General features: G+C 39.7%; 1 protein-coding gene across 1 annotated transcript; it reads left to right on the top strand.

The window, feature by feature from the left end:
- The first annotated feature begins 939 nt into the window (after positions 1–939).
- RSL24D1 (ribosomal L24 domain containing 1) lies at positions 940–20,488 on the top strand. Its single transcript, XM_084641734.1, has 6 exons — positions 940–1,088; positions 5,771–5,884; positions 12,093–12,165; positions 15,596–15,659; positions 16,850–16,935; positions 18,417–20,488. The coding sequence occupies exons 1-6, from the start codon at positions 1,008–1,010 to the stop codon at positions 18,488–18,490; spliced, it is 492 nt and encodes a 163-aa protein (XP_084497860.1). The 5' UTR covers positions 940–1,007; the 3' UTR covers positions 18,491–20,488.
- Positions 20,489–21,868: the final 1,380 nt, after the last annotated feature.

A 21,868-nucleotide genomic window follows, 5' to 3' on the forward strand; every position in this document is an offset into this window, starting at 1 on the left:
ACTGGGGCCTTGATTTCTTAAAACTAATGAGATTTTAGTTTCACATTTTGTTAAACTGTTAAACATCTGAGAAAATGTTATACATTTTTTTAATGAAGTTGAAACAGCATCTCAGTTGTTTTATGTTGTTTAATTTTTTAAAACTTCAGCTGATTGTTTTAAACTTTTGTTTATGCCCTGATCCTACAGAGACTTCAGCATGTCAATGGGGCTATTTAGGCTTTGCATGATCAGGGCTTTAGATATTATTAATAATCATCCATCATCTTAATTACAGTAATGGCAAGGGACCAGCCAAGATTGGGGTGCCATAATGCTAGGTGCAGGATAAACACAGAGCAGAAGATAGTTCCTGCCCCAAAGAGTTTACAATCAACATTTTGTTGTATTTTTATGCCATTCAACTATATTTTTATCTCAAACAGTTGGGAAAATTACCAATTTAATTCTTTAAAAAACAACACCCTTTTCATTGACGCAGAGAGCAATTATTTGAATTAAATGAAAGTTGGACCCTGTTTCTTGATACATTTGGACAAAGAAATGCTGAGCTAGCTCAGATAATGCCGGACTTCCATTCCACCGAAATTTGCTGCTCTTCCCCCCAGCCTCCTGCCCGCTCCTGCCTTCATGTCTTTTCTCCTCAATGGTCCTTTGCCTTTTTGTATTTGTTTCTGAAGATTAATTTAAAAATTAACCACAAAAGCCCCCGCTGTACATTTAATAGCCTTGGATTTTCCTTTGCTGATAACTGGCTCCTGTGGGCACTGGGCTGAGCCACGGGGGACACCAAGGGCCTAGCAAGGCCCAGGTGCCTGCCTTGCTCATGGTCATGAACAAGCAGCAGGGGGCGCTGTGAACAGTTCACGTCGCTCTCCCTCACGGAGGAGACGCTCTATCCGGAAGGGAGCATTATAGCTACACTTCCGGTCAGGTGTATTCGGTCACTTCCCGCGGCGCGGCGTGGCCAGGCGTCTGGGTGCCGGGAGGGTTCAGTCGGCAGCAAGATGCGCATCGAGAAGTGTTATTTCTGCTCCGGGCCCATCTACCCGGGGCACGGGGTCATGTTCGTGCGGAACGACTGCAAGGTCGGGGCGGAAGGCGCGGCCCGGGCGGGGGGGGGAGGGGGTGTCGCATCGCCACTCGGGGTTGGTCCAAGCCCAGCCCGCGTAGGGGCCACACAGCCTGGGGCGAGGGCAGGCCCGTCTGAGGACCGGCTCCGCTCTGGCGGCGGGCTTGGGAGACCCGGCTCTAGCCCGTTAAAGCGCAGCCTGGGCTGGCCGTAGCCCCGCAGCCGGGCGGCCCGTGACGCCTGCGGGCGCTCCGCGTCCGCTCCCGCCCGGCTGCCGTGTGCTGAGAGCGCGGGGCTTGGGGGGTTTTTTCCCAGTTCACACGGGCGCACTTGCACTCGTTCTAGGGGAGCTGGCGTGAGTCGACAGAGCGCGGGCGGCGGTGGCCTGGCTGAGCCCTGGGCTTTTCAGCCCTTCCCCCGCCCCCCCCCCCTTTGCAGACCCCTACACATTTTCAAATGGAGATGCGGACTGCTTTGAAATCTTCGCCGTAGTCCGCGGCCCCCTAAGGGTGCGCAGACGATAGGTTGAAAACCACGGGTTTAGCCATGCGGCCTACGTGCTCGCAGGGTTTAGGATGTCAGAGCTAGGCCTGGCTAAGCCCTGCTGTCACTGCCTCTGCTACAAGTACTATTTATACTTGAGTTAACTCTCCTCAGGAATCACACCCCTTGCTCCTATTGTAGATGTAGTCCAAAATTAATTAAGGTAAAATCTTTTCTGCCCAGCCAAAACTGAAAGTACTTGTGTGGCAAAATGTAAATATCAGCATTTGCTCTATTGTAAAGATCAGTATTAGACTAAAAATGCTTGACCCATTGAGGTCCTGATTCAGCAGAGCTCTTAACCGTGAGCTGAAATACTGTTTTAAAGTTTAGTAAATGTTTAAGTTCAACTGAAACCATTAGAATTTAGGCATGTGCTTAGGTGCCTTTCTGAATTGGGGCCTTAAAGATGAAATTAAGTTCTAAAAAGTAGTTTAGTATTTTTTCTCTGTACCTTTCAAAGCCTGACTATTTTTATGTGCGGTTGGGCACTTATCCTGTAAGAAAAGCACTAGCTCTAGGACTAAGTGACTTGTATAGAAAATTCATGGAACAGTTTTAAGGTTTTGTAGTTACTTCTGTGCGTGATAATTTAATAATCCTGTTCCCTGCAGCTTTTTGACCATCAGTTTGTTTAAAGGTAATTCCTGTATAGATGCATGCATGTTCCCAGCAGACTGTAACTGAAGATACTGTGAAAACAGAGTAATGTGACTTTGTAAAATAAAACAAAGTAAAAATAATGTTCTAAAGCTCATACTAACTTGAATAATACCATCATTGCAGAAGATACATTGACACTTGTATTATTTATCCTGTTCAGTATCTTTCTATAATGATTTACATGATCTAGTGATATATTAATCTATATTAATTAATATATTTACATGATCTAGTGATATATTAATCTCATTTTGCCAAATCCTATTGAATATAATGGTGCATACAGACTGTCACAACAGGATTTTGTGAAATAAAACTACACTCAGAATTATGCATTTGTTATACATGCAACAGCAGAAACCTATTATGCTAACTTAATATTTCTGTGCAAAGATCCATTGAAACAGTACAAGTATCTTACTCATTACACTGAAATTTTATGTTTCAATAGTAAATATTCTGTATTCATTACTCTGCAAGAAGGTTAATGAATATTTATTCCATTAAAATTCTATTTTGTGGATTGTAGACCAGAGTTTAGACATGTGATCTGAACTAACCAAAATGAAGTTTATTTTTCAAAATTATGAAAAGGATACCCTGTAAAGCTTAATAGCTATATTTAAGTTGAAATTACCAAAACACACCAGGGCTGTTACACAAGTAACTTGCTGTAAATGCAACCCCCACAACCTCAAAGTGGGGAATGGTCTTTGTCTGGGCTGGTAGGGAAATTTGACGGTGGCTTTCTTAAGGATCCCCTCTTGAGAGAGGCAAGTGCGAGGTGGTGACAGGGAAGCATCACCTGAGCTGGCAGGTGGGTTTATGTTGCTTAGGTAAGCCATTGGCCTCTCCCCACTTATGGGAGGGTATATAAACCATGTCCCTCCTGCCTGAGCCTTCTTTCGTGCCCAGATTAGCAGCTCCCACCCTGGGAATAGCAAAGGACCAGTTGTTTTGGTCTGCTGTGGTGTTGTAAAGTTCCTTTTTTGCACTGGGAAGAAATTTTTCCCTCGCTACCAGACTGACCAGGGTGGGGCATTTTTTTTTTTTTTTTTTTTTGCCAGAATGGGCATGAGGAATGCACTGTATTTCCTAATCTCTGGTAGATCCTTCAGGTTCAGACTAAGGCTCATTGGCTGTTCGGTGTGGTTTGGCTTCCATGAAAGCTAAAATTTCTGTCCTACACTTAATAACTTTAGTTTCATTGGTACTTTTCATTATAAGGAAAAAATAATGGTGATTCTTTAAATTGGCACTGAATAGTGCCAGTAGAGTAACATAACTAAGATTGATTTCAGAGTAAAAGCCGTGTTAATCTGTATTCGCAAAAAGAAAAGGAGTACTTGTGGCACCTTAGAAACTAACCAATTTATTTGAGCATAAGCTTTTGTGAGCTACAGCTCACTTCATCGGATGCATACTGTGGAAAGTGTAGAAGATCTTTTTATATACACACAAAGCATGAAAAAATACCTCCTCCCACCCCACTCTCCTGCTGGTAATAGCTTATCTAAAGTGACCACTCTCCTTACAATGTATATGATAATCAGGGTGGGCCATTTCCAGCACAAATCCAGGGTTTAACAGAACGTCTGGGGTGCGGGGGGGTAGGAAAAAACAAGGGGAAATAGGTTACCTTGCGTAATGACTTAGCCACTCCCAGTCTCTATTCAAGCCTAAGTTAATTGTATCCAATTTGCAAATGAATTCCAATTCAACAGTTTCTTGCTGGAGTCTGGATTTGAAGTTTTTTTGTTGTAATATAGCAACTTGCATGTCTGTAATCGCGTGACCAGAGAGATTGAAGTGTTCTCCGACTGGTTTATGAATGTTATAATTCTTGACATCTGATTTGTGTCCATTTATTCTTTTACGTAGAGACTGTCCAGTTTGACCAATGTACATGGCAGGGGGGCATTGCTGGCACATGATGGCATATATCACATTGGTGGATGTGCAGGTGAACGAGCCTCTGATAGTGTGGCTGATGTTATTAGGCCCTATGATGGTGTCGCCTGAATAGATATGTGGGCACAGTTGGCAATGGGCTTTGTTGCAAGGATAGGTTCCTGGGTTAGTGGTTCTGTTGTGTGGTTGCTGGTAAGTATTTGCTTCAGGTTGGGGGGTTGTCTGCAGGCAAGGACTGGCCTGTCTCCCAAGATTTGTGAGAGTGTTGGGTCATCCTTCAGGATAGGTTGTAGATCCTTAATAATGCGTTGGAGAGGTTTTAGTTGGGGGCTGAAAGTGACGGCTAGTGGCGTTCTGTTATTTTCTTTGTTGGGCCTGTCCTGTAGTAGGTGACTTCTGGGAACTCTTCTGGCTCTATCAGTCTGTTTCTTCACTTCCGCAGGTGGGTATTGTAGTTGTAAGAATGCTTGATAGAGATCTTGTAGGTGTTTGTCTGAGGGGTTGGAGCAAATGCGGTTGTATCGTAGAGCTTGGCTGTAGATGATGGATCGTGTGGTGTGGTCAGGGTGAAAGCTGGAGGCATGTAGGTAGGAATAGCGGTCAGTAGGTTTCCGGTATAGGGTGGTGTTTATGTGACCATCGTTTATTAGCACTGTAGTGTCCAGGAAGTGGATCTCTTGTGTGGACTGGACCAGGCTGAGGTTGATGGTGGGATGGAAATAGTTGAAATCATGGTGGAATTCCTCAAGGGCTTCTTTTCCATTGGTCCAGATGATGAAGTTGTCATCCGTATAGCGCAAGTAGAGTAGGGGCGTTAGGGGACGAGAGCTGAGGAAGCGTTGTTCTAAGTCAGCCATAAAAATGTTGGCATACTGTGCGGCCATGCAGGTACCCATAGCAGTGCTGCTGATCTGAAGGTATACATTGTCCCCATATTTAAAATAGTTATGGGTAAGGACAAAGTCCAGCCACCAGGTTAGCCATGACATTATCGGGGATAGTGTTCTTGACGGCTTGTAGTCCATCTTTGTGTGGAATGTTGGTGTAGAGGGCTTCTACATCCATAGTGGCCAGGATGGTGTTACCAGGAAGATCACCGATGGATTGTAGTTTCCTCAGGAAGTCAGTGGTGTCTCGAAGGTAGCTGGGAGTGCTGGTAGCATAGGGCCTGAGGAGGGAGTCTACATAGCCAGACAATCCTGCTGTCAGGGTGCCAATGCCTGAGATGATGGGTACCCGCATGGTCCCACAGAAATGGCCCACCTTGATTATTATACACATTGTAAGGAGAGTGATCACTTTAGATAAGCTATTACCAGCAGGAGAGTGGGGTGAGAGGAGGTATTTTTTCATGCTTTGTGTGTATATAAAAAGATCTACACTTTCCACAGTATGCATCCGATGAAGTGAGCTGTAGCTCACGAAAGCTTATGCTCAAATAAATTGGTTAGTCTCTAAGGTGCCACAAGTACTTCTTTTCTTTTTATAACTAAGATTAACATCCGAGTTATTTTGGATGGGTGGGCAATAATGTCCTTTGATTATAGAAGTTTTTTCTGTTTGTATTTAATCTTTCTTTAGGTCTTTAGATTCTGCAGATCAAAATGCCACAAAAACTTTAAAAAGAAACGAAATCCCAGAAAGGTCAGATGGACCAAAGCCTTCCGAAAAGCAGTTGGTAAAGAACTAACAGTGGTAAGTGCTTGGTACTGCTGTGCTACTAAAGAATTTAAACACTCTTCTATGTGTGTTTAAGTCCTGGCCAAGAATAAAAACAAAACATGAACATTACATGTGCAATACTCCAAGTGCCATAGCCAGGCAAGTCACGGTGTGGAAGTGCTTGTGTGACCCCAGAGACAGTGAGAACAAAATCAGTGCTTTAAAAATACAGTTTGGTCTTTCCATTTTCTCAGTAATAAAGCACAAATATGCAGCATGCTTTTCTTTGAAAGTTTAAAACTAGCCATTCTTTACTCTTCACCCTGAAATTTGCCTTTCTAATTAGGCTTCTGTATTTTCAGTTTAAATGTGTTGTGCTTTCTTCTTGCTTGATAACATTGAATTACTGTGAAAATAAATAGATATAACCATTATTTTTATTCTTCATGGCACTCCTAATCATTTAGAATCGAAAAGGATTGTCTGACATGTGAAGAATAATGTAGTAGTAATTGTAGCTTTAAACTTTATGGTCATAAACATGCAGTATCTGTGATAAGAATGGCTAATCTTATCACAGATAATGATGCTGTGAAGTGGCAAAGAACTGCCCATTTTGCTTGAATCACTTTTTAATGTACAGTCTTACGATTATTTAAATTTCGAGATGTTTTGTTCCCAATTTATCAAGTAAATGCCTGAGCTTCCACACTACTGTGAGTCACAGACTTGGAGATTCCTTTAAAATCTGTTCCTCAAACCACACATTCAGCAGTAAAAACAAATGGAAATTAGTTTTACAGAGGTTTTTTTTTCTGGGTTTCTGGCTTTCCAGACGTACAGGGGCAGCAAGGCCCAAAGCCTTGTGAAAAAGGTTTGTTCTTCATTGCTGAGAGGGATGGGCAGCATGGACAACAACAACATAGTATTTTGCACTTCTGTAGCATCTTTCATCCAATGCATTCAAAGTATTTTACAAATGCAAATTAAACCTTGCAACCCACCTGTAAGTTATGTATCACCTCCTTTTTTACAGAAATCAAAACAAAATGCAGAGATGGTTTGTTTGGCTTTTTGCAAGTCATTCAGTGACAGATATGGGGGTAGGGTGCAGAAGTTCTTAATTTTTCTTGAACATAGGCATTCACAGAGGCCTGGTCTACCCAGAACTTTTGTACTGGTACAATTATGGTGGTTAGACAAAATTTTTTAACTGATAGTATGGGGATAAGCTATACTAGTATAACTGTATCCACACTGGCCAGGGGAAGGGCAGTTGTAAAGAACTATGTGGGTATAGTTAAAGCAGTACAACTTTTTTGTGTAGACAAGTCCTAATTAAGGAGTGAAAATTTTAAAATTACTGCACCTGTTGTTGATTGGGGATGCAAATGACAACTTGGATGAGTACACTGGTGTCCGCAAATCAGGTAGTTCACGTATACAGCACTTTTATCTATTGTACCCACATTTGATAGCATGGATATTTGAGTGTTTACTCATGGGGTTGGTTGTGTGGGCAGGTGTCATATCAGAGAAAACTAACGCCTACCAGTTTGTTCTTATGCCTGTCGTTAACTGGTCCGCTCATCAAGTTCTAGATTTTCAGCGCTTCATGTGCGGCAGTTATGATGATGCAGTTTTGACGAACATCTTACTTACACTTTCCTCAGACTCAAAACTTATTTATTGGAAAAGAATATTTCCCTTGTTTACTTTCATTTTAGCATTTTTCCCCATGTAATATACTTTTTGTTCTGAAGCATCTTTAATTTAATCTGTAGACTGTATAGATTTCTCAAGTGTAAGGCAGTTAACTTTGTTGATCTTTCTCTCTAAGGAGAGAATTATAAGAAGAATCTTCCCCCACAAGGATTCTTTCATTTTCCAAGCATGAAATAGATTTTAAAAAAAGTTAAAAAGAATTTCAAGACAGATTTACTTCCCTGGGAGAAATTGATTAAATATGCATACATGGTTAGGACAGTCCTTAAATAGAGGATTATTGGGATTTTATTAGCTTTTATTAACAGCAAAATAAGGATGCTCAATACTTTTTTGGCACTGTTGGTGACCTACTGCTGTCTATGTAACTTCCCTGTGGATATTATTGTGCAGTTATCCAAGAGTGTGGTTTTTAATGTGCCTGCCAGACATAATCTTTAGGCAGCCATGTAATAACTGGGTCTTCTGAAGAGGTGCTGTGTGTTACTATACTGTTAAAAACTAATTTAGAATTACTGGGTGTGGGGGTTTTTTTAGGTTTTTTTTTTGTTTGAGATCCCTGAGCTGATGGAGTAGGAAGAATGGTCAGAAGATCTTAGTTGGTTCTGTTCTCACATTCTCTTAAGCTCTTCACTTCAGATTTTAGGCTTAACAGTATCCTAACAGAAGCTGACATTATTCTAATTATAAAGAAAAGGGAAAAACAAAAATTAAAAAGGAAACTGTCAAATATAAGGCCAAGTTATAGTATATTGTAGATGAAAGCTCTATTTAGATCTAAAGGGTTCCTGTTATTAGGGAAAATAAACTGAAAAGAGGTGGAATTGTCTACAGAGTCATGGCTAGCACCAGAACTACCTATCAAAATACCACTAAAATATATGTGCTGAACTGAACATTAGCCAGTCAGTATTTAGCTATTTTTTTAGCATTGCCAGCAGCAAATGAATGTTATTAGCTGTAATGTAATCAGCAACTGGACAGTGCTGTGTGTACCTTTTTAGGAGCACTTCTGGGGTGCTGAGAGGCTTTTGCAGCCACTTTTTGCTTAGAGGGTGTTCAGATCTCTGGTACTAATAGATGATGATTTTCTCCGGGGATTTCTTGCCGCTGTACTTAGACTGGATGAAACATCTATTAATGCTTAGTTTTTGGGGCTGTCTTTCTGAGTGGCATTTGATCAGCTAGTCTGGGAATACTCATGAGAAGTTTTTCCTCAGTATAGTAGAGGAGAGACTTCCTGAGACAGCTGTATAAAACTTTTTGCAATTCTAGTTGGTGTCCGTTAAGGCTACTCAGAATAATTTAGGACATAACAAAATACTTGTCTTTGTACTTCTCATCCTCTCCCCTTTCAGAGCTTGGGTTGTTACCAGGATTCTTGGTTCAGAATTAAACTGACCAGATCGTCTTTAGGACCTACATTTAGACTACTACTCCTGGCATTTCTAACTCCTGACCTAATTGATGGATCTAGTCCAGGTTGTTGCATTTTGATTTCTGAAAATTCCCCTAGTTCAAGTAGACTGGAGCCACCCAGAACTTTTTCTAACTCCCTTGAATATAATTTGGGTTTAAGTCTTACTTTCAAAGTACCAAGAAGGATCACTATGAAAAGTTGCAAACTGCTTCCTAACTAACTTTTCTGTACAAATGGCTCTTAAAGCTTAGTAATGATATTACAAGTTTTTAGAACCCCAGGAGATTTCTCTAGGTTTTTCTTGTCTTTTGAAATGTCTGTAGTCTGACGTGATCAGATGTTTAATGGTGATCTTATGGCTCCTGCAAAACCATTGGGTTCATGTTCCTTGCTTCTTTTATTGAGAAGTTAGTCTTGTAGTTAAAGCATAAAATCGAGCGCGGAGATCTGGATTCTCTCTCTGATTCTTGCCATAGATGACCTATGTAACCATACCTCTCTTCAGCATCTGTAAAAAGGGGTCTTGCATACCTAGCAAGGGTGTTGTGAGCCTTAATTTTTTTGCAAAGTGTGTTGCAATCGTTGGCTGAAAGGTGTTATAGGTGAGCAAAGTATTTCTTTTCACTGTTTAGGTGGTAACTGAAAAGACAATGACATGGAGAAAGCATAAAACAGTTACTCTGTTCTGCTTTTTTCTAGAACTAGCTTCACTCAGTGTCCTTCTCCCCAGCTCCAAAAAACAAAACTCACTCCTTGCCTCCCAAACCTATAGTCCTTCACCCAAAATGTTAATATCTTACTCTTGCTTCTTAAGTTCACTGCACAAACATGATTTTTGGCAGAAGGATGTAATGTAAATTACATCTACATAGACAATAAATAATTTAGAATGTTTCTCCAAGCAGTAAGCAATCTGAAGTTGGTTTGGAAAGAGAATAGGATAGTTACCAATTAGGGATGCAGTTCCTGGGTGTTGAGGGTCTGCAGCTCTAACTGTTAAGAGCCATAGCAAAATGATTTGGCCTTTAGCACTCTGCATTCTCTCTTCTTGCTGTTAAGATGTTTATCAAATGAAGATGTTCAAATACAGAGGAGTTTAAAGGATTGGTATTTTCTTTACAGCTTAACTTTGCAGTTCCAGCTAACAGATAAAAAAGGAATTTTTTTGTCTTCCAGTGTCTTTAAAACTGACCTTCAGTAAGATTTTTTTCAATGAAGATTGTGAATGATGTTAAATTGTGTGAGACCGTTTACAAGCGGTACTTCGGCATTTTTCTGAGAACTATCTGGAAACAAGCAAATGATATATTAGACTCCGTGAATAGCCATCTGATACCATTTTTAGTTATTTTGTTGTGCGTAACTACCTGGTGCTGACTCAGAACTGCTGCCCACTCTGCTCTCCGTTCAAACCAAGTTTTCTTTGTTTAAAATGGTGACTTGTCCTTGACTAACAAAAACGTGAGGGTTACGGCCAATATGTTTGCTGTTTGGAGGGTGGTAGTGATGTGGGGTCCCCAAAATCTCCATCTCAAAACCATGAATAAACCCTGTCCTACTGATATTTGAGAGGGAGCGCCACAGGGCACTCTCTTAGCAACAGCATGGAGTGGACAGGTAGTAGAAGGTAGCCCAGCTATTGCCACACTGGGCAGAGATGCTGCTATGGTGCTCTTAGTAGCTGGTCAGGATGGAGCTCAACAGAATTAAATGCCACTGACCTCCAGATACTTCATCACTGGGGGAGCAAGGCAGGTGTGGATGATGCCCATCCTACATCAAGATGTGTAGCAACAGCCATGTGGAGAGTGAGAGGAGAGAATAGGTAGGTCCAGAGACAGCCATGCAGGGATTACTTTGTGAGGGAGGAAGGGGCCTGCTGGGAACTAACCACTTAAAAAAAGTCATGATTGCTGTGTGTAGGATATGTTAGAGGTGGTGGGAACAGGGAAAACCATGTCAAACAGTCTGTGTTGGCTGTTCTCCTTCCCTCTGCTTGCAGTCAGTGTGCCCCTTTGAAGCACAGCAGGTGATGTCTGTATAGTTCAACTCTCACAGAAGAAGGAATCCTTTGCTTATCTGAAGGCAGAGAGAATCGGCTCAAGCCTCCACATCTCCAAAACGGGGCTGTCCCATAGCAGTGGAGAAGTCAGTGATTGTGTTTTCAGTGAGATGAAGGGAGGATAAGGGGGCATAGAGGTCTGTTTGGCAGTGGTTCTCTATTTCTCTGCAGACAACTCTCTGTGGTGATTAATATATAGAGGGTTAGTGCCCACCTAGAACCCCCTGCATAATGTTCTCATTGGTAGCTCATGTCTGAGGCAATCTGTTTGCTTGCCTGCTTCCTCTTATTAAATATCTTTGTGAGAGGTGTTTCTCTCATGCCTATTTTCTCCCCTATCTTGTTAAATTAACACAGTAACATAGCATAGGTCAGAGTGCATAGTTCTGCCTCTTAGCATTACTGCCTGCTGCTGCTATGAGAGTCTTCTATGGCAGTGCTACTCAAAGTGGTGGTCCGCAGACTGGTGGTGGTCTGCGAGCCATCAGCTGCCGGTCTGTGCGCATATTGGGGAAAAAAATTGCTGGTCCCCCACATCAGATAGAGCAATGCTTCTCAAGCTATCGGTTCCTTCTTAGCCATCACAACAGGGCTCTGGGATTATTCACCCCCTGCCAAGACTCAACGTTACCTCAGAAAATGATCATATTGGGTAATTTCTGGTCTTCACCCCTGCTTTGGGCGTACAGGGGAAAAAAGGGGTACTTCCCTTTAAGACCTAACACAAAAGTATATTTTTAAATATTAAGTTTAGAATTCAATGATATGTAGCAGAAATTAGTATTGAGAGCTGCTAAGATGTTTTGTATTTAAATTTTTTTGTTTTAGGTCTAGAGAAATGTCTATAATAGATTATATATCTTGTTCAATCGTATTGTCAGATAAAATGAAGGGAGTTTTATGTTGAGATCCTTTAGATTTCTTTTCACAAATATAAATTGTGGATATTTATGCAGCTACTTGTTCCTAAAACTATGTATTGCCCACTTACTGTGTCTCAATGTAAGCTGTATTCGTTTTCCTTTTTTACACAGGATAATTCATTTGAGTTTGAAAAACGTAGAAATGAGCCAGTGAAATACCAGAGAGAGCTGTGGAGCAAAACCGGTAAGTCACTTTAGGAAATGCCAGCTTTTGTAGAAGACTAGCTGGAAATAAGCTCTTCTATCCATGTACAGTTGTCAGAAGACTTTAAACCTTGATGTTCATATTTATAATTAGTCTTTTGTAAATACTAGAAACCTGAAAAGAGATTTATTTTTAAATGTGCCCCAACCTAAAACAGGAATTTTTGTTCTGCCTCCCAGCTGCACATCATTGATATGAAATGGATTAGTCTTGGTATTCTCATAAAAAAATAAAATGTAATTTTTCATTATAATCTAGATAGACCTGTCCCATATGATTGATGCCTTTTATGGTAAATGAGTCCACACGTTTTTTCCACTTAATTTGTAAAAAGGGTAATATCAAACTTGATAGGGACAACTCAGCACTAAAACTAAGATTCTACTCGGATTACAGATATACTTTGTTTTCTGCTTCCATTTCTACAAAACAATAGTAATAGAATATGATTGTCTTATCACTCTATATAATGGTGCTCAGTTATCAACTGTAATCATAAATTACAATATTTATTTGCCTTTGTAAATCATTGTCATTCACAGAACTTTAATTACAAAACAGTTTTCATAGGTATATAACTCTGCAGTAAAACACATTCTCCTGTTTGAAACTTGATGTCTGTTTTGAGGCATTTTTGAATACCTAATTTCAGAGCAATCTGTTAAATTGACTTTTATACGTATAACAGTTCTTTAAAATGCTTTTACTAATGTTGGAATGACTTTTGTATGTGTTTGTTCTTAAAATCAGCTTAAATTTTTTAAAATGCAATCTGGAAAGCAAGTAATGTGTAACATGTTAAGTCGTTAATGCTCTTCATTCTTAGGCATTTTTAATACGTATTACACAAGTTCCAAATACATAGTTACACAATAGATCACCATAGCTCTGAAGATTTATAGCTTTCTACCAGAAATGTTCTTGTCCTTGTTAGTTTTTTAAAACAAACAATTTGACCAAAAGACTTTGTCAGGAATGCCAATAAAAAGCCAGAAAATTAAGGAGATTGGACATTGCCTATTGCATTTGAGGGAGAAGTATGATGGTGGGAATTAAAAATGGAGTACCACTCTAAAAACTCTGACTTGGTCTGTGTTCAGCATTTTGTCACAATCCTATTGTTAAGAGCACAGGATTTGCCATACAAATCAGATCATTGATCTTTCATGTTCACGGACCTGCTTCTGACTGGATCCCTCAGATGGAAGTGAAGAAAAACCCATCATGCATTGGTCTAATGGTTTGTTTATGTGCATATGAAAAAAAAAAAAAAAAAGCTTCATTCCTCCAGCAATCAGATGACAAATCTCATGCTTCAGGGTGATTACCCTTAGATGTGAACCTATGCAAGTTGCTAGTAAAATTGTCCAGACCTTTTAAAATTCATGTAAATTACTTAACTCTTTGCTCCTGTGATGGTGTGATGTTAAGTAAATATATTTTTGAAAATTAATATTAAGTTTTGTTAAGACTTAAATAGCTAATTTTGCAATTGTTTCAACAACAAAATAGTAAATAGTTGAAGAGAATCGTGATTCAAAAATGTGCTGTTCCTTTGTCTAAAAAGTCATAACTGCTAGGACTCCTGCTTCATTTTCTAATGACTCACCTTAAGTGTTTCCACAATTATATTTAGGTTCCTGTGTAAATATATATTACATCTTTGCTAGTAGGTACCTAATGTTCAGTCTGTTTGCACAAGTAGTCCATTTTTTCAATAAAAAATTTCCACTCCCAACAGCAAGGAGTTGGTGAGTTTCTGTTTTAAAAATAAGCGTTACGTTACTTGTCACTTATAACATGATCTCAGAGTGATGCTTAGGTTGTCTTTGCATTGTTTACATTTTAAAAAAAGTTAGTATGTTACTGTGACAGCATATTTGCTCTGCAGAGTTTGTTGGTATACCTGTGCTGCCTATTCAATTTACAGCACCGTCAATCAAGCCCTAGGTTTGATTGAGCAGTCATTTGTAAACCTCATCAATTATAGGTAAGAGATTTGGGAGTGGAAGGAGAGCATATTTTACTGGAATTATGCATCTTTAATCTTGGATTAACCTGATCTTCCTTATATTGGTTTTTCGTTTCACATCGCTGTTCAAAAGAGTTCAAACTTTTTGGGTGGTCAGGCTGTGGGCAGGCATTGGGTTTCACTTTGTCCTTATTTTTTTGAAGAACTGTTAGAGCAGTGGGTTCTCAAACTTTTTTTGTTGTGGACAACTTGAAAATTGCTGAGGGTCTCAGCAGGCCACTTGATGATCTTTGCAAATGTTGTTTGTACCATTAGCTAACTATTATAAAGCGCTTTGGATAAAAGCGCTGTATTAAAAAAAATAATTAACTTTTTTTGTTCTACAAACAAAAGCACACTCATATTTTAATATCAGTAGCCTTACCTTTTTAATGTGATAGATGTGCCCTCTCTCCCCCACTGCGGCAGCCTGTGAGCTGGGGCTGGGAAGGAGTGGGGGGTCTCTCCCCTGCCACACTAGCCACAGAGCTGAGGCTGGGAAGGAGGGCCATCTCTCCCCGGCAGCCGCAGTCCTAGAGCTGGGAAAGCAGTCTCTTTCTCCGGCTGCCGCAGCCCTGCACATCCCAAATTCCCCCCACCCACTCTTCTCATCCCACCTTCCCCCTTATTTCCCCCAAGGCCACCATCTCGCCTTACATGTGCGTCTTCTCTAGGGTCCAGGCACCTAATTAGTGGAGCCATGCCTGCCTTCATTCTCTTGTGTGCGGCAGCCGAGGTGCGCACCTTAGAGGGAACTATCCATGGACCACCTGAATGGAGCTCAGTGGTCCACGGAGCACAGTTTGAGAACCTCTGTGTTAGAGAATCAGAGTATAGAATCAAACTGCATTCTTAACCACTATGTTAGTGTTTGAGTGATTCTGTCTCCTGCTGTCTTTTAAAGCTATGCTGTCCTGTTCTTTTGATCCCATTGATTCTACACTAGTTTGAAACAAAATATAGCAATCATGATAATTTTGTGGCATGTGAGACCATCATTTATTTTTAAGTTAGGAAGAAGTATTATTAAGGGGGAAAGGGTAATGACATTTGGATAATGGTGAACTAGAAACAAAAGTCCTCCATTGTGAGAAAGGATGGAAGGGATAAGAGAGAGGTTGTATAGACAAAGTGGAAACTTGAACTGAAATTTTAAAGTAAAATTGATGATAGTTTCTAGCTACAGAATAGTATCTGTCAGTACTACATTGCAAAGAGAACTTCTCTGTTATAATTGTTAGATGTTTCTTTTATTCTGGGTTCTGTGCATATTAAGGAACACATTATAGTAAAATGTGCCTTTAAAACAGTACTAGTTAAATTGTTTCAGCATGTTAATTAGATTATCAAACATACATGTTTAAAAATATTTAAAAACTGTTTTTTTTTTTGTTTCAGTTGATGCAATGAAGAGAGTGGAAGAGATCAAACAAAAACGCCAAGCTAAATTTATCATGAACAGGTGAGAAGGATTTGCAGTAGCACTTAAGAAATCCCAGTCAGGTTCTGGGTTGCATCATGCTGTACAGGCATGCTGCAGAGAGATAGCCCTTGCTCCATGGAGATGATGCTCGCAAATTTTAAATGGATGTTTGCTTCTTACACACGAACGGTAGTGCAAGTATTATTAATTTATTATGTGTAGCACAGTAGTACACAGGAGAGTCATGGACTAGGACCATGCTAGGCGTTGCAATAACACAACAAAACAGTCCTTGCCCCAAGGAGCATACAGTCTAAGTTTAAGGCAACAGACAGCAGATAGAAACAGACTGGGGAATACAAGAAAACAAAGACAATATTGGTCAGCATGGTAACACACTAGGAAGCTTGAGAAATGAATCTACATAATGCTGACTGTTCAAGGGAAAGGAGGTCTTGCCAAACATTAGGAGCTATATTCTGATATTTGGAGGAAGGTGGGGGAAGACTTGTATGTTGTTTGAGGTTTTTCAAAATCTGAATAAACTTCTCATAGTTTGAAACTTTCTTTCGTTGTCATCCCGTTGCATCAGTATTTATTGGATTCTATTTAAGTTGTAACTGCCACTATAATTCCAGAATGGACTCTGAGAGAGATGTGGAATTTCATTAAGACTTAATACACATGCTTAAGGCTACGATTTAGTCGTGGGTATTTGTAGTAAAAGTCATGGACAGGTCACAGGCAATGAAAAAAATTCACGGCCCATGACCTGTCCGTGACTTGTATTCTATACCCCTAACTAAATCATAGCGGGGGAGGGGCTGCTCTCAGGGGGTGGGCCAATGGCACCTGCTGCTGGGGGCCACTGAGTAGTGGCTACCCCTGAGGCCGCCCACCTGCCGCAGCTCCCACAGCCCCCAGGATTGCTGCTCAGGTGGTCCCCATGGCCAGCTGCACTGGCCACAGCTGGCTGTGGGGCTACTCCAGCAGTGGCTGGTGTGGCTGTCCCTGGGGCCACCTGAGCAGCTGCCTGGGCAGCCCTGGGGTCAGCCACACCAGTAGCTGTAGAAGTCACGGAGGTTGCGGAAAGTCATGGAATCTGTGACTTCTGCAAATTCCGTGACAGATATAGAGCCCTACACATGATGTATATACATTTATTTTAAAAAAAAGAAAGTAAGCTTTAGTATATAATCTCCAAATAATAACCCCCCCCTTATTCTCAGATTAAAAAAGAGCAAAGAACTGCAGAAGGCACAAGACATCAAAGAAGTCAAGCAAAACATACACCTTGTTCGGGCTCCACATGCCGGTAAGAACTGGATTTATTTAATCCTTGGTTGGATAGTTCATGTATAATTATTTTGAGCAACATCCATCATTTAATGAGCCAGATATAATTCCCTTCTCACTCCTTCTCCCACAAGAACAACCTCCCCCATCTGGCCTTCACCCATGGCAGACAGAATTCCATCAGTGTCTGTTACCTATTCAAATTCTACAGTATCAAAATACTCGTTATATGTCTGGTCTCCATCATTTTAAAATCAGTCGTTGGCACACATTGAGCACATTGTAGTTACTACATCTGTACAATGTCAGACTTCTTGAAATGTTGGACTCAATAGCAAATAATCCCTTTTGAGGAAGTGACATTTTATAATTCAGTTGTTTGCAGTGTTGTAGCCATGTTGGTCCCAGGACATGAGAGAGACAAGGCGGATGAGGTATTATCTTTTATTGAACCTCACTCATCTTGTCTTTCATTCTATAATTGAGTGTTTGTAATGACATCTCAAATGCAAATGTTTATTAAACTTAATGTGATACAGCTAATTAACTAGACAATTCAAAAATAGGTTGTTAATATTAACCAAAATGTATCTGGTGAATGCATAGATACAAATTTATATTCTCCATTACTGAGCAAACTTTACATTTTTCTTGGTTCCAATTGAGTTACAGTTGGAAAAATCTGTTCCTCCTAACTGGTTTTCTGCTGGTCCAAAATTTTTTAACTACGAATACTAGGTTATGCATTAAAAGTTATTGGTAAAATAGATTGTGTAGACATTGTCTTATTTGTGAATTTTGTTTTATTCTTAGATATGGTTTTTACAGGATATGTTTTCAAACGATCTCCATCTTTTGCATACAATTAGGCACACAACTACCCTTACATAGAATGGAGAGCAGCTGAATATTTGTCTATTAATGCCTTGAAAAAATTGATCTTGGGGGATGTTGATTTGATATATTATAAAATACTATTATATTTTATATGGTAATGTTAATATAATCCATTACAACAAATTGTCTATAATATTGTAGCTGTCTTCTGTGTGGTGCTAACAGTGGGCAGTGTAAAAGAGCATAGTGCTTTTGCCTACATTTCTCTCCGCTTTAATCCTCCCCTTGGTGTCCTTTTTGCTGGGACAGTTCTTCTAAATCTGGAGAAGTGAGCAGGAGCCTCTCAGTTTTGCTTCCTTTACCAAAGGAGTGGTTCATACTACTGCATGAAGTTCTGATTGATACTGCCAACTGGTGAAAGTCCATGGTACTAGATGAGGGGAATGTTCAGTGTATTATGCAAAAGTGAAGCTGATTTTAGTTATTGCTTTAAAGTAATGACAGCTCTCTTTTTGTTAAAACCTCTTTATCAGTATGGCTAGCTGATGATAAAGGTCATAATAAGTGTGTGTTAACTTGATTGCTGTAATTTGAGAATTCCCTCTAGACAATTTTTGTTAAGTGTATTCAGTTAAAATGCTTGATTTGTCTTTTCTTTTGAAGGCAAAGGAAAACGGCTGGAGGAGAAAATGGTTCAGAAATTGCAAGAGGATATAGCTATGGAAGAAGAGTCCTAAAAACCTTGTCCCTTGTCTCTTTCTTTGTTTCTTTCTTTCCCTCCTCAACTTACTTACGGTTTTTTGACTCACCTCTTCAGAGTTCTGACTTGTGCATTATTGATTCTTCTGATATTTGAAATGAAAGGTGATTAAACACACCCTAGATGCACATCTGTCTTCTCTGTGTGTGTGTGTGTGTGTGTGTGAGAGAGAGAGAAGCACCAGACATTATTTCATTATATCTTTTAAGGGAAGGTACTCTCTTAATTCTTTATTGGGAGAAAAATACACGTTACTGAGCAAAAGTTATTTTGCAAGTCATCCAATACTATTTGTAATTATAAAAATGAGGCAATTGGTATGAAACAGCTGTCCTGCAGATGATAGTTTTGGACAATACTTTTTGTAATTCTGTAATTATACAAAACCTTATTATCAGTGATGCATAACATAAAGCCTTTCATTTGAGATAATATATACCTCTTTATTGTCCAGGGAGGGACAATGTAATTTACCTTTTATCTAGCTAATAATTCGTGGTATAATTGGCTTCAGTGGCAGTTTTCCTCAGTGGACTTTTGCCCAAGGCTTTTCTAATTTGGTATGCCATACCCCTCCAGGGGTGTGTAAATTGCATCTTCGCACCTACAAGGGATGGCAGAATCACATTTTATCTATATTTACTGCAGTGGAACCTTAGCTTTTTACTGTATGCCAGTAGGGGAAAATAGGCTGCTTAAAATGTAACAATGGAAAGTGTTTTTGTGTATTTTTCCTTCCATATTTAAAAGAACTCTTCCTTTAGGACAGTCTATTAGAGCAACTAACACCGATGCAAGTTTTACTGTTTGGAAAAGGCTGCTGATAGAATGTTGGCTTCCAGTTTGAAGACTGGAACCATCACCTGTATAACCACTGGAACTCGAATCTGTGCCAGAAAACCAGGCTAGTTCAAATATGCAATAAATCTAACTTTTTACCATGTATAATGTAACTTAACACTTTTGTAATTATGTTGACAGAAAAATTGTTTTAAAGTATAGGTATATTGGATATTCTTAGTAGTATTTTCTTCATCCAAAGTGTTGTTAGTGTTGCACTCAGATAAATAACTTTCAGTGGACAACTATTATCTGCACCATGATTAGGGAAGCCTTTCAAAAACACTTTAAGTATTATTTACTTTCTTGTCACTGCTAATTACACTGAAAAATCATAATTTGCAGTTTCATTCCTGATGTTAATAGGAGGTAAATTCAATTGGAAAACTACCTTATTTTAAAAATGTATATACCTGTATGCTGTTTGTTTTAAATTAAAATAGAATTACAGTTTGTACTTTCAAAAAGAGACTGGGGAAAACTGATGTGCATGGATTCAAAAATGTAGATCCACTTGAATTAAATGTCAACTTAGAATATTCTAAACGCTAACACACTCAGTTTCAACTGCTGCTAAAACATATAATTTAAAATTAGATAAATAACAATTGCAGGAGTTTGACACGAAGGTAAAGTTTAATTGTAAGATTTGCTAACTGATACACAGTGGCAGCATAAACTTGATGATCAGTGCCTTGGCTGACTGATATGAATTGTATTTGCTATCTAAATTCTAATTTTTAATACTGTCTGACAATCATTTGACAGATGAGCCAGGGGTATGCTGATAGGGTGAAGCAGTTAGGTGCTAAAATACACTTTCGAATGAAGGGTGCTCAGACTCCACCAAGGCAGAGAATATTTTCCCTTTGAAAGGTACCAGCATGTCCATTTTTGAGCATTGGGAAAATGCAAGTTAAGTATCCCTTTATATATGTTTAGATTGTTCTTTAAAATGCTGCATTTCTGATATCTTTGCCCTATATCAAATAAGAAATTAAGCAGTTTGTGTATGTTTGGGGCAACAAAACAGTGAACCTAATCAAATATGTTAAAATACAATTGTAAGATGTAATTTGATGCCTGATCTAAAGTATATACTAATAAAGGGATTCCAATTACACAAAAATACACTGACTCACCTTTTTGGGAAATCTTACAGAAACTTGCAGGAAAAGACTGAGAAAACTGGGTGCTATTGTTTTGAGAGAAAAAGTTCTGCTTTATGAGGTTTTTATTCACTCTGGTTTTATCAGAAAGTTTGTAAATAAGACTAGGCCGTGCTAAAGCTATTGTTAATGATTTTTCTCTTAGAAAACTTGCTTTTGTGAATGAATCAGGGGAAAGGTAATTTGTTTTAATATTGGGCTGAAGATGATGGAATTGCTTCCCGAGATGACAGGTACTGCAAGGACTCTGGCTGCAGTCACTGCAAGAGCCTCAAGGGCTCTGGTAAATCCTAGTTATAAACTAGAAAAGGATTTAAACTCTCTCTTGTCTGGTACAGCAACTCTTAAGGCAGAGATTAATTTTATTAGTTGGATTACAGATCTGTGACTATTTCTGTGTTATTTTTAAAAAGGAAATTCTGATTTCTCTTTAGCTATACAAAGCTAGTTTTCTGTGGGCCAGAGTTTAGTTTTTCAATTTGATATCTGCCATAACAGTGAACTTGCACTAGAAAAAATTGTTAATGGGAAAAAGGACCTCACAGGTTAGATGTAATACTTTAGGGCCAGTCTACACTGGCAGCACTTTAATATGCCTTGTGTGGTTGCAGCGCAGCGCTAAAAAAACCACTTCAACGAGGGGCATAGCTCCCAGCACTGGCGCTTTACAGTGCTGCAACTTGCTGCACTCAGTGGGGTGTTTTTTCACACCGCTGCGGGAGAAAGTTGCAGCGCTGTTAACTGCCAGTGTAGACAAGCCCTTAGTTACTGTAACACTGTAGAGCAGTGGTTCTCAAACTTTCTGCTGGTGACCCCTTTCACATAGCAAGCCTTCGAGTGCAACCCCCTTTGTAAATTAAAAATACTTTAAAAATATATTTAACACCAGTATAAATGCTGGAGGCAAAGTGGGGTTTGGAGTGGCGTCTGACAGCTCACAGCCCCCCATGTTTTATCCTTGTGACCCCCTGGGAGGTCCCAACCCCCAGTTTAAGAACCCCTGCTGTAGAGCTTAGTTTTATGGAGTATTTCTTTTCAGAGTGCATCAGGCCATATTGGTGACATGCAAGTTGGATCTAATTCATGACAGGTGATGGATAGTATGGTGTTTTTCAGGGTGCACTTAAACTCAGATTTTGCTTCCTGTAGAGGTATAAAGAACATCTGAAAATGGAAATAGTGTAGTTCTGTGCTGGGAGTGAAGGGGCTGGTGCGAGGAGCCCCTGCTGGTGCATAGGGGTTCACAATATAGCAGTGTGCAGCAGCAGTTTAGGGGAGCCCAACCTTATATATGGTGTGTTAGGGCAGAGGTCTTTTTTAGACTTCAGATTCTGCTTTAGCTCTGT

This window comes from Lepidochelys olivacea (assembly GCF_965140295.1).
Source record: "Lepidochelys olivacea isolate rLepOli2 genome assembly, chromosome: 10".
NCBI lineage: Eukaryota > Metazoa > Chordata > Testudines > Cheloniidae > Lepidochelys > Lepidochelys olivacea.